At 41.4% G+C, this 11,709-nt stretch overlaps 1 protein-coding gene across 3 annotated transcripts in view; it reads right to left on the bottom strand.

The window, feature by feature from the left end:
* Positions 1-11,709, bottom strand: part of acsf3 (acyl-CoA synthetase family member 3) — a 34,582-nt gene that overhangs the window by 1,525 nt on the left and 21,348 nt on the right. For 2 of the 3 annotated variants that reach the window (XM_005724239.1, XM_005724240.1), the window contains exons 8-9: positions 2,878-3,012; positions 2,542-2,653 (exon numbers count right to left, since the gene is read on the bottom strand). In XM_005724239.1, coding sequence (XP_005724296.1) covers positions 2,542-2,653; positions 2,878-3,012 — 247 coding nt within the window. Of the gene's footprint in view, positions 1-2,361; positions 2,427-2,541; positions 2,654-2,877; positions 3,013-11,709 lie in introns of those variants that run through there. The other variant, XM_005724241.1, reaches the window with a different exon arrangement.

Raw genomic sequence — 11,709 nt, 5'->3', positions numbered from 1 at the left:
GTGTTAACCTGAGTCACAGGCAGTAGTTGTAATCTACCATACTGGACCAGCAGGCGATAGCAGTGGGATCTAACATCCATACACCATATGGAGCTCACAGCAGTACACACACTCACACACACACTGCGCTCTACAAGAATTCAGTGATGTAAATAAATGACACTGGTGGGTTGTAGAAAGTGTGGAGGACAAAAACAGATGGTTGGAAAGTGAAGAAAAGGGTGTAAAAGAGAGTGAGAGCAGATTTTTTATGAAAACAGACCGGAGGAGATAAAAAAAAAAGACTGTTTGTGTCACTGCAATGTGGAGGGTGAATGTCACCAGTAACCGTCTCTAGCAGACAAAATAAACTCAGCTGACATTTAGGAAGCGAGGTGAAAAAAACAAACTGTTAGGTAGCAGGACAAAGTCCTCTGTAATAATCATTTGTTTGCTTCCCCCACATCTTCTTCTTCTTTTTCATCTCCCTCATTAGTCCATCTCTGGCCTTTCTTTCTCTCACATCCTTTGCTATTGATCTGGGGACTTGAAGGCCAGTCACTGGGGATGTGTGTGCTGCTCAGAGACCCACACAGTCAGAATTAGGTGCCTCCATTTGGTCCACTAAACTACATAAAATTGAACTAGTAGTTTAGCTTTCGGTTCTAAAGGCTTACAAATCAAGACATAACGAAAAAAAATCCAGCCCTTTCCAGGTCCTGAAATTAGGCAATGACAATGTCAGATGAAGAACAAAGCATGACATATTACACCATGTCATTATTTATTTAGCAAAAACAAAGTGCAATAACCTGAAGCAATGGTTTTCTGTATGACTTTATCAGCCTCTCACATTATTGTGGGAGAACTCATAGCCCTCATCTTTACAATGCTGCTTCAGTTTATTGAGGTCAGTGAGCGTTCATTCATGCACAGCTCTCTTAAGTTCCCACCCCAGTATTTAAACCAGGGCGAAGCATGGACGTTGGACCATTGCAATGCTTTCTTTGATCTTTTCAGTCATTCTGTTGCAGATTTGCTGCTGAGCCCGGATCCCTGTCCTGTTGCATGACTCAGGATGGGCCAAGCTGTCAGACAGATGGCCTCACATTTGACTCTAGCAGACTTTCATGGTTGACTCAGTGCCATACTTGTTGAGTTTGCTCCTAATTGTACTGTCATGAACGTTAACATTTAACATGCTAACCATTCTTCTTTTTTTAGTTTAGGAGTGATTCAAGCAGCTCAATTCTTTTCTCTATTTAAATGAAGGATTTTTTACCTTTACTGCCACACAAATGCATAACACTGACTACCTCAGCTGAGAAGGCCCGATTAGGAGGATTTTATTGCTACAATGTTACTTTTTGTTTTATATTTTATATATTTTTTATTTGAACTATTTCTTCAAAGCAGCTTTATAAAACTAGATTTATTCAGTGGGTAGTTTTATTTTAGATCAATTACTTCTAGTATGAAGTAATAGGTTAATTGCAAAGCTATGCCTTCAAAGTAGTTTCCCCAGCACTGAGCAGAACTGACAAAGAGCTGTGAAGATTGTCCTTTTAAATCAGCTTAAGAAGACTTAACAAAAACACGGTCCTGTAATAATAATGGGATACGATGCTCTTTTTGGAGTTTGTTTTTGTGGATTCAGGATGATGGATTAGTTGTAAGTTATTCAGGTCACAATCTCCACTGGTGGTATGAGCTTGGAGTCCCCCTGGGCTGCAAAGCACTTTTAAAGGTGGCAGGTGGTCCAGTGGCTAGTGGTGTTACATCTCTGTTTTTTCAAAAGCAACACTTTGCTTAAAGAAAAATCAAAGCTTTGCTGTTTAAAGTCCAACACCAGTTGAAACACCAGTTTAAAGCAATAAATCCATGTTTTTTCTCATATGACTGGGGTTCTCTCTGTAATACTGCAGTGTCTTTGTGTTACAATATCATTCACAATGCAAAGTCCCTGTTTTAATAAAGTCTGCTTCCACTTGGACGTGTTTATCTGGTGAACAGAGTCCATTCCTGCAAAAGCAGAGCCACCTTAAACTTTTCTGACAGTTCACATATTTGCCTGAAAGAAAATACAGCATGCATTTTCACACAGTGTGGATGTTAATATCAGCATAGCCTGATAGAATAGTACAGGTTCATGCAAAAATGTGGAAAATATCCCTATGTGTAGCCTGTCAACAGCAATGTATTTGCTGGATATCAAAATAAAAGCAGGTATACACACAGTGACTTTCACCCTGTGACAGCTGAGATAGGCTCCAGTCCCCCCGGTGACCTGAATTGAATAAGTGGGTAAGAGAGTGGATGGATTTTATGCACATAATGCTTACTTTTGTCTGCCTAACATGTTTGATTTGGCCGACTTTTTAAACCGGATGCCTTCTTGACTCAAGCTCAAAGGTGTCAGTATCTCCTCACCGGAGCTTGCTCACTTGCTAGGTGAATAAACCACAACACCAGTTGGTATGTGCATAATAAGAGACAAAATTAATTAGAAAGCTCCAAAAACAGTGCACAAAGCAAAGGTTATTCAGCTGAAAGTCACAGTACCTTGCCCAGGTCTTCAATTCTGGCAAAGTCATGCTCTTGCCCCTCTTCAGCTGCACTACAGCAGTGACTTTTTGACCCCACGTGGCATCTGGGGCTCCAATCACAGCAACATCTACAAGGTTAAATATGACAAAAAATCAGACAAGCTGCAGGTAAAATTCAGCTACTCCTTTATTTTTGTCTTTCTCTACAGCAAAAGGACACCAAACTCATTTTTGATGAGTTACCTTCAGCACATAACTGCTGGATATTAACAGTGATCAAATGGTTGAGGTGCTGGTTCAGGGCTTTAATTACATGTGTCTTACAGCGGTGACATTACTTCATTCCACTTACCCGTGATGTCTGGATGAGCCAGAAGGTGACGCTCCACATCAAGTGCGCTGATCTTGTAGCCACCACTCTTGATGATGTCGACACTGGTGCGACCCATGATCCAATATACGCCGTCTTTATACACAGCGGTGTCTCCTAGAATACAGACAGGCCCATACAAGAAGGACAATGTGATGTAAGGGAAACACGGGGAAAATTACAGTCATAATTTTCTGGAACACCATTTCTATAGTTATTAAGCCCAATTACAATATATATACCTAAAAACAAGGCTGATAATGAACTCAATTAAAAAAATTAAGTAATATTTTTTTATAGCTAAGAATAGGGAATGTAGGGTATGTAAACTTGTATCTGTGTGTAAGAGAGCGTGTGTGTTTGAGACACAAAGTCAGATAACAGTGGATGGATGAGTGTTTAAGTTGCCCCATCCTCCAGACATACATCCTCCACAGACCCACGCACACTCATACATAAGTTTCTGGGGGACAGGTGTGGGGGAAGGCGAGTACAGTATGTGGGATGAGGGGCGCAGCTGCGCTCGTGTATGACGAGCTGGGGAAATGGGTCAGTATGGATCAGTGGGGAGAGATTAGGGAGAGAAAAATGGACGGAGGAGGGAAGGAGAGGAAGCCTGAAAATAAGGATCAGGAATATATTCTTTAGCAGAATTACATTGGGGCTGTCCACAGCTGAAACAGAGAGTGGACGCAAGTGTGTGAGACACTGTGATGAAGTGATGCATAGCAGTTAAGGTTGGATGAATAGGTTAAAAGGTCAGCGAAGGTCAGGGACTGTTCAAATATGCAAAGTGAACCTTTACGTCTTAAAGCCAGCTGTGATGTTAGAAAATCTGACTCTTTTTCACACATTTACTATGACAACTTTTCACATCTTCCAGTTATCATCATGCTCAGCTGGGTTTTTTCTCTATCCAGGAAGTTGGTAGGTGGAGTTGGGAAGCTTGTTTGCATGAACCAGCAAGATCTGGGCTGAGCAGAGAGCAAAGTGCATACAGGACTGCCATCTGGGTTATTTCTCTCTCTCCTTGGGCTCCTGGCCTCTTTTCCTCGTCTGTCTTTGGTTTGCTCTTCCAAACCAAAGACACAAAGACCCATGTATACACTCAGCCCTCCATTAAACACACTACTGGCTGACGTGACTACTTGAATATCTCATAATTTCAAAACTGCCCCTGTGGAGTTTCTAAGCAAACAGAAACTCTGGGAATTTTCTACTTTCTGCCAAGAAACAGTCCTCTCAGTAAATGCTCTGTAAAAATCCTACACTCTTGATTTTATTCGTATTTTTTCTATTAGCATATTCATTAGTGTGTTTTAGAGGTGCTTATAAACAGATTCAGCACTTTGTCCTGAGGATGTCATGAGCTCAGATTTTCACTACATAATTATTATGACCAAAAGAATTCTCTATAAGGACATTATTATGATGGCCATAGAAATCTTTAATTTACTTTTCATGTGTTTAGTGTCCTAGTCACACTTGGCTGGGAACACCTTGGCAGCTACCAGGGTTGGTATGGAAAAAACTGTAGTTTCCATCTGGTTGGCAAGTGGTTGCTGGCAGTTGTTGTGAAACCAATTTCAAACGCCTCAGTCACACAGGGCTTGGTCAGCGAACCCTCCAACATCCACAGGTTGTTAGGGAAGAATCTACAGGTACATTTGATCACAAAGAGGTAATACAGCCATGCCTTGAAAACCTGCATGTGATTGCTTTTTTGTGTTACATTTCTGTGCATACTATACTACGATATACCCGCTACACATGTGTCTTTCCGGTGTACTCTGCACCCGAGACTTAGGAAAAACACAACTTGGACACCAGTCATTCAGTCTCCACAGCATCTGTGTACACAGCTTGCAAGTTAGTATAAACCTATCCTTAAGATGCCACACAAATTACATATGATGTTACTGCACATGATATCACACGTTAGCCTTTCCTTTTGTTCCTGTTAAAGTAACTGGTTGCTTGCTGGAGCTTCATATTGATTAAAATTGTGTCAGCAGTTTAACTCTCAGTAAAAAAGTGCACAAAGCAAAATCCTTAAAGGCATGGTTGGACGTTTATTCCCCAAAATGCTGAACAATTCTGAGGGACATAGTTGCACTTGTAAGCTTTACACAGCACCCCTCAGCATTGCAAAAAACCTCAGTGTTGCTCAGTTAAGAACATTTAAGGTAAAGCTGTGCGTGTTTGCAGACTGTAGCTGAAAAATATGGAGTCAATAAAAGAAAGCAACTGCACCTGCCTCACCTGGAATCAGCACGAAGCATTGTAGGAGAGGGATTACATTTTGATGGTGGTCTGTTTTTACTGCCATCTTCCACCTGTCCTCTATTCCATCATTTAGTCTGTACTGCTAACCCCGTATCCCTCCATCCGTCTTACCTATACGTCCATGTTTTCAGCTTCTCCAGCTCCAGTGCCACACAAACACAAACAAACTATGTTTTCTTACGTTTTCAATTCTATTTTTATGCTTCATTTTTTTTCCAACTACCTCTCAAACATCTCTCATCACATCTTCTGTTTCCTTCTCTCCACCTCTCTTCCTGTCTCCTCTTCCCCCCTCTTGCCTCTCCACCTCAGCATCAATAGAGGGCCCATCTGTTCCCATACATCATGCACTTCATTTCAGTTTATTAGCTGGGATAAATCATAAATATTTCATTATACATCACGGGCGGCTGTCGCCTGCACACCGACAATTTATCACCGCTGCCCTCTCTGCCGGCTTGCCACGGCGGCTATAAGCTTTCCAGTCTATTAAACAAGATTGATACAGTGTGTAAATTTAGATATTGGGAATTTCTTCACAGACCACTGCTCCGCACTGATAGGCCAGGGTAACAGGAGGGAGGAAAGGGAGGATGGAGGGAGAGGGGGAGAAAGTAGAGAGGCGAGCAGAGGAGCTGGTTTGGTGTTAACACCACTATCAGGGTAGTTACAGTTCCCCCTCTTTAAGATGAGGGGCAAAAGAAGAAGAAAAAAATGATTTGGTTTCAGCCATGTAGCTCTCTCATCTTATGCAAACAGATATGGAGAAATGAGCAGTTTACGTGCACACTGATAAACTGTTTGTGTATCCTGCGTGGGCGTGTGTGTGCGCGCAAATTGAAACAGATAAAAACATACAATAAAATCAGTACATCTAGCTGTAGCGTCAAGGAAGAAAAGCTGCATTAACGAAGCAAACGCTGACAAAAGGGTTTGAAAAGGAACGCTCAGACAACATAGTTGAATTGAGTTTGAAGTACTTATACAGGACTCTTTGACCTTGTCTCTTTGAGGGGAAGGAAGTAACGAGGGATAGAACAACATGTTTGGAGAGACGCACAAGTGGGAATAGCGATTGGAGAACACAGACTGATAAAAGAGGAAAGAAGGGCGGGAGCGGGATTGTTGGGAACTGTGTTACTAGGACGTACATTTACACACACAAATATACACACATGCGTACTGTATGTACTCACACACAACACATGCGTACGCACACACACGCACACAATCACTACTTCAGGCATCAGAGACTCTCCGCCATTATGTGTTATGGCGTCTGAGGCAGATATGGCCGAATGGCTTTCCTAATTAAAACGATAAGAAGCCTAATTGCACTGGGCTTTCATCTCATTCTGAGGCATTAAAGAAAGTGAAGGCACACAGTGTGAAAAAAAGAAATAAAAATAGATCAAGAATTTAACTGAGGATGGAGGGTCAGAGGAAACTTCCACAGTGTCTTTCAGAAAACCAGGAAAATGACATTAGAGGGGTTCGCAGAAGCAGAAAAGAAAACATCAAATTATTTCAAACCAATAACAAGAAAAACAGCATCGTGAGGAGAGGTGAGCTACGAGCAGCTGCAATATTTCCAACTATTTAACCAAGATTACAGTAAAGCAGAAATTGCCTTTGGAAGGTGACTCATTTATTTTAACAAAAATGAATCGCCTTCACTCTTGCTGTGATAATTTTGCAGAATAAAAAATAAGCTTTTGTCGGTGATATCCTTGACGCAGGAAAACCAAACATATTATACTGAACAAACTGTAGGAAAAAAAGTGGAGAAATGAAGGGAAACTGTATAGTTAAAACAAAAGCTGGTGTATGTTTTTGATGGTATGATACAGTTGACAGAGCTGATATACACTGTATGGACAGGCTGGGGTTGGTCGGGGCCCCTTAGTTCAGTCACACAGGCCTGCAGTTGCTAGGGAAAAATGTGTAATCTGAGATTGGCTGGCAAGTGTTTCCTGGAGACTGCTCGCTGTTCCCAGGTGATTGGCTGCAAAGTGGGTATTACACCAAAAACAGAGAAAGTTTTTGTCTTCAGAGTAAAAGTTGTGCCTCACCACTACAACCAACACATGCCAAAAGCTGCAACTTTCACTTTGAAGGCAAGCATTCTCACACTTTTCAGACTCTCACTACCACGCACGATGTGGTAATGAAACTGAGACCAGTTGGTATCTTCCATGCAAACTGCAGGTGATCATGTGCTACCGAACAAAGCAGTTTCAAAGCACGGTTTCACTAATAAACCGCAGTAATCAGAGATTCACTGACATCTGTTTAGACCTTTATGAATGATCTCACAGAGCTGCCACTTACAAACCTGTTAGGGAATTCACATTTTTCTGTTGTGGTTGCCAACAGGTCTTACCTGACGCCTTACTACGATATTCGAAACAATTCTGTGTATCTAACTTCATGAGAACAGTTTACCCTTCTCTGTCTCAGTATGACTGTTGGTGTGTTCCTAAAAAAGCTGGAAGTTGGAATTTCTGAGTTCTCAGTCAGAGCTGAAATCTGGAATTCCCCTTCGACTCGGATTTCCCACCAGGAAAGTCGGAAAAGACCCAGCAACCCCGAGTTAACAATCCAAGATGGCGGCACTGAACAGTCATAAAACTATAAAACTGTTCATCTGCACTGCCAGCGTTGTGTATTTATGACTGCCTAAATAAGCAATAAACAGCGCACTGACCAGCCTCCATCCATAATGTGCTGCAGCAGTTTTTAAATTAAAAGTATAAAAAGAAACAAGTATTATGATCCTATTTTTATATAGGATTTTATAATCCTACTTTTACTTCCTTTTTCTGGAACATGCTAAATTGGGAGTGGTGTCACTCCCGAGTTATTTGGAATTTGGAACACAGTGTGTGCCCCAGTGCACAAAGCAAAATCCTTAAAGGCATGGTTGAATGAGTGTGGTGGTGAAGATGAACTTTACTGCCCCACACAGACTCTTGTGCAACTGCACCGAACATCTTTGGAAGGGGCTAGAATGGCGAATGCAAGCCAGGCCATCGTGAAAATTTCAAAAAAATCCAGCAGGATGGTGTCCCAGAATTGGGAAGCTGTTACAGATCGAAGAGGAGGAGGGGGGGTCACATCCAAATTTGCCTATGAATGTAGATTGGGATGCCATAAAAGCTGCTGTAGGTGGCTAAATATTTTTTGTATGTTGTTATAGTTCAAGAAAGACAAAGCAGTAAATTAAGGGCACATTCACGAGGACATGTAGTTATGTTTCACTAAAAATGAAGTTAATGCTTAAATTTTGGTCCAGGAAGGACAGGAAAGGCCCTCCTGCACAGGGTTGTTGTCTCAACCCATCGAACAAACTGTTTGCCTCTCTTGCAGAGTACCCACTCAACAAACACTCAGTGATGACAGGGAAGCAGAAAAGGGGCTCCACACTCATCTTCCTTACATCAGGAAATGTGACAAGATTCAACAGTCTCTTCTATTTTTAAAACTTGTCCTAAATTATTATTAATCCCCCTCATCGATGCTGCCTGTGCCTTAAAAATGATGCACTTGTATTACGCCCATTTTTTCCACACAACAATCCAGAACGACACAAAGACACACAGACAAAGTCTAGACGTGTTACTTTTCTAAGACAAGAAACGTGCGAAAGAAAAGGTCAGAGTGTGACATATGACAAAGGCCAACACTGCAGAAACAGTTCAGTCTGCTGCCACTAGCTTCACTGCGAGAGGTGCCGGGGAATGAAAGAATGAAAGAGAGAGACAACTAAAATTTCACAAAAACAGTTTCTGTAGAGGTGACAGAAGTCATCTCTTAGCTTGCCAGCACCTTCTAGCACCATAAGAGATTTCTGCTGCTACGGGAACACACAGAAATAAGTGTTTGTAATTCAGTGTGGTTTGAGTGCGACCTTGATCTAAGTACCATGCACTTGTGTTTGTGTGCATGCCCCACTCAACCCTGGAGATGTGGCTGGCATTTCACTTCCTGTAAAGTGTACACTTTCAGTGATAAGATGAAAATGTGTTCACATTCACATTTGAGCCCATTCTGGCTTGTAGTTTATGCTTTAAAAAAGGTATAAAAACACAACAACAACAGAACGTGAGCCTTGGGAAGGGTATGGAATAAATAAATAAATCTTATAGACATTCACACTCTCAAACAGCCTGAGCTTCTGGCTGATAGGGGCTTACTTGTAAACATAATACTGACTTCAACATTAAAAACTTTCAAGTATCCAAGTCATAAATGGATGGACACGGTCAGCAACGATACTCAGGCACACCGTGGCATTTAAATGACGCTCAAATGCGGAGCCTATCATCTGAATGTCAAAGCAGACAGACTCATCAGAAAAAGGAAAATCTTTTCCAGTCTTCTGTTGTCCAATTATTGGTTGCAAATTGTACTCTTAGTTTCCTGTTTTTCTGCTGCTCTGTTTTAAGGTTCAGAGGTGCTCTTCTTCATACCTTGGCAGCAACAACTCGTTATTTGAGTTATGGTTTTGTTCCTATCAGCTTTAAGAAATCTTGGCAGTAATTCCAGATTTACGGAAAATATAGAAGTGAACCGTTGGGATAGTTAATGCTGTAAGTGACATGAACTCAGATTCAAGTCTGATGTTTAAGGTGATAAGAATACTTACATTTCACCTCGATGTCCTCATGGCTGAAAATTCCACGTGCTGTAAAGGTGACGTCTTTAGCTGCCCTCTCTTTGACCTTCTATCTTCACTATTTACAGCCACCAATAGCCACTAGACAGGCTGCTCTGTAGGTGTTATACCTATTTAATTTTAATTGAGTACCTTCAATCTACAGCATAGTCCCATCCTCTGTATATCTTCTGAATACACCAATGTAGGTGGATGCAAACTTTAAAAAAACAAAAAAACAAAAAACAGATATAAAATTTCAAAAAAGACTCCAAAACTCAAAAGTGTTTTTCCTTCTGACATTTTTTTGTAGAGCTGTTATTTGACAGACATAGAGTGTTTATACATGCCTCTACATGAGCATCGCTGAAGTGCTGAACATGAGCCTGACGAGGAGACGCTTCTCCTCTGCGGGAAGGTACAAGTGGAGTCAGGGTCTTTCAACCCATTCAGCACAACCTAAACTCTCACACTGCGGGTCAAAACTAAGCGCCCTCCATCACCGTGGAGAGGAGAGCCTTATCTGCACAAGATGAGACAGGTCTAAATGTGTCATGCCTCTTCAGAGAGTGACTGTAAACACTTAGCATATATGAATATTAATGTTCCACATTAAAGCCCCGATGCCTAGATGGAAGTCTTAATGAGGATAAATAACAGACAGCCAAGCACCGAAATCTCAGCTCTGACATTATTTATCATCCTTAACTTTTGTCACAGCTCCTTTTTTAGTAATTAATATCATACAAGAAAGCACTTTGCACTTGGATGAGTGATCTAATTTGTTTAATATAATGCAATTAAAAGAGCTTGAATTGCTTTATGTTAATGTTACTGATTATATTCCTGGCTGGACTGCCTTTCTCAAAGAAGATAACAGGCTGAAGCTGAGGATTGATGTCTGTCTCAGATCTGCCACGTTCATCAAGGAAATTTAACCGCTGTTTACAAGCATCCACACTCCACAGAGTCACACAAATCTAGTCTCATTCAAGACACAGTTTTGCCTTTGCCACTTTGGATTCATACCAACTCTTGCCTTTTTGCCTTTCCCCGGAACAGACAGGTGAACGAGGTAAGAAAAAGAATCAGGAGGGAACTTTAAAAATATTTTATGCATCTTCAGTTTACCAAAAACCCCAGAAAAAAACCCATCCTGTACACGATATGGTGTTTATTTACCTGCAACTAGTATTAATAAAACAATGGCCAACATGCGTCGACGTCTCAGCTGTAAAGCTGCACGGATGGCTGTTTGATCGAAGTGCTGCGGGGAGCGGGGCGTTGGATGAATCCCGTAGGGAGCACTGACATTGGAGTTAGGAGGACACGATGTAACTTGGGGTGAAATATGACATTGGGAACACAGAGAGGGATGGAGGCAGGGAAGAGGAGAGAACAGCTGGAAGCAAAAGACCAATGCACAAATGACTAGTGAAGGCTCTGCAGGATATGAGCCACACTCCTGTTTGTCTGTCTGCTGAGAATTTCCCCCGCAGATCTAAAGCTCACCTTTAAAGCTGAGGTTACATCTCTCTTGGTTGCACACGAGCACACACAAGCACACACAAACACACACGCACACCCATACTCAATCAAATGTGTCCTAACACTCATGTTTGGTGAAATGAGATTCTGAAAAACGAAGCCCTGCATCATAATGCAAATATGGTAGATGCCAAAAAAAAACCCCAACCAAGTCCAAATTCATATTTTAACCACATTTGCAGCTTTTAAAAGAGCCATTTACCTCACATTAAAACCATATTTCAAGCAATTTCGCATTAATGTTGCCAAATGAAAGACCAGACATCATGAAAGGATTGAGAGGCAGTAACACAACAGGACCATCATGAAAGACAGCCTCTCTC

The sequence above is a fragment of the Pundamilia nyererei genome, unplaced genomic scaffold (genome assembly GCF_000239375.1).
Source record: "Pundamilia nyererei isolate P.nyererei 1_Seehausen unplaced genomic scaffold, PunNye1.0 scaffold00011, whole genome shotgun sequence".
NCBI lineage: Eukaryota > Metazoa > Chordata > Actinopteri > Cichliformes > Cichlidae > Pundamilia > Pundamilia nyererei.
Note: the sequence above shows the minus strand (reverse complement) of the source record. Positions and strands in the feature narration are given on the sequence as shown.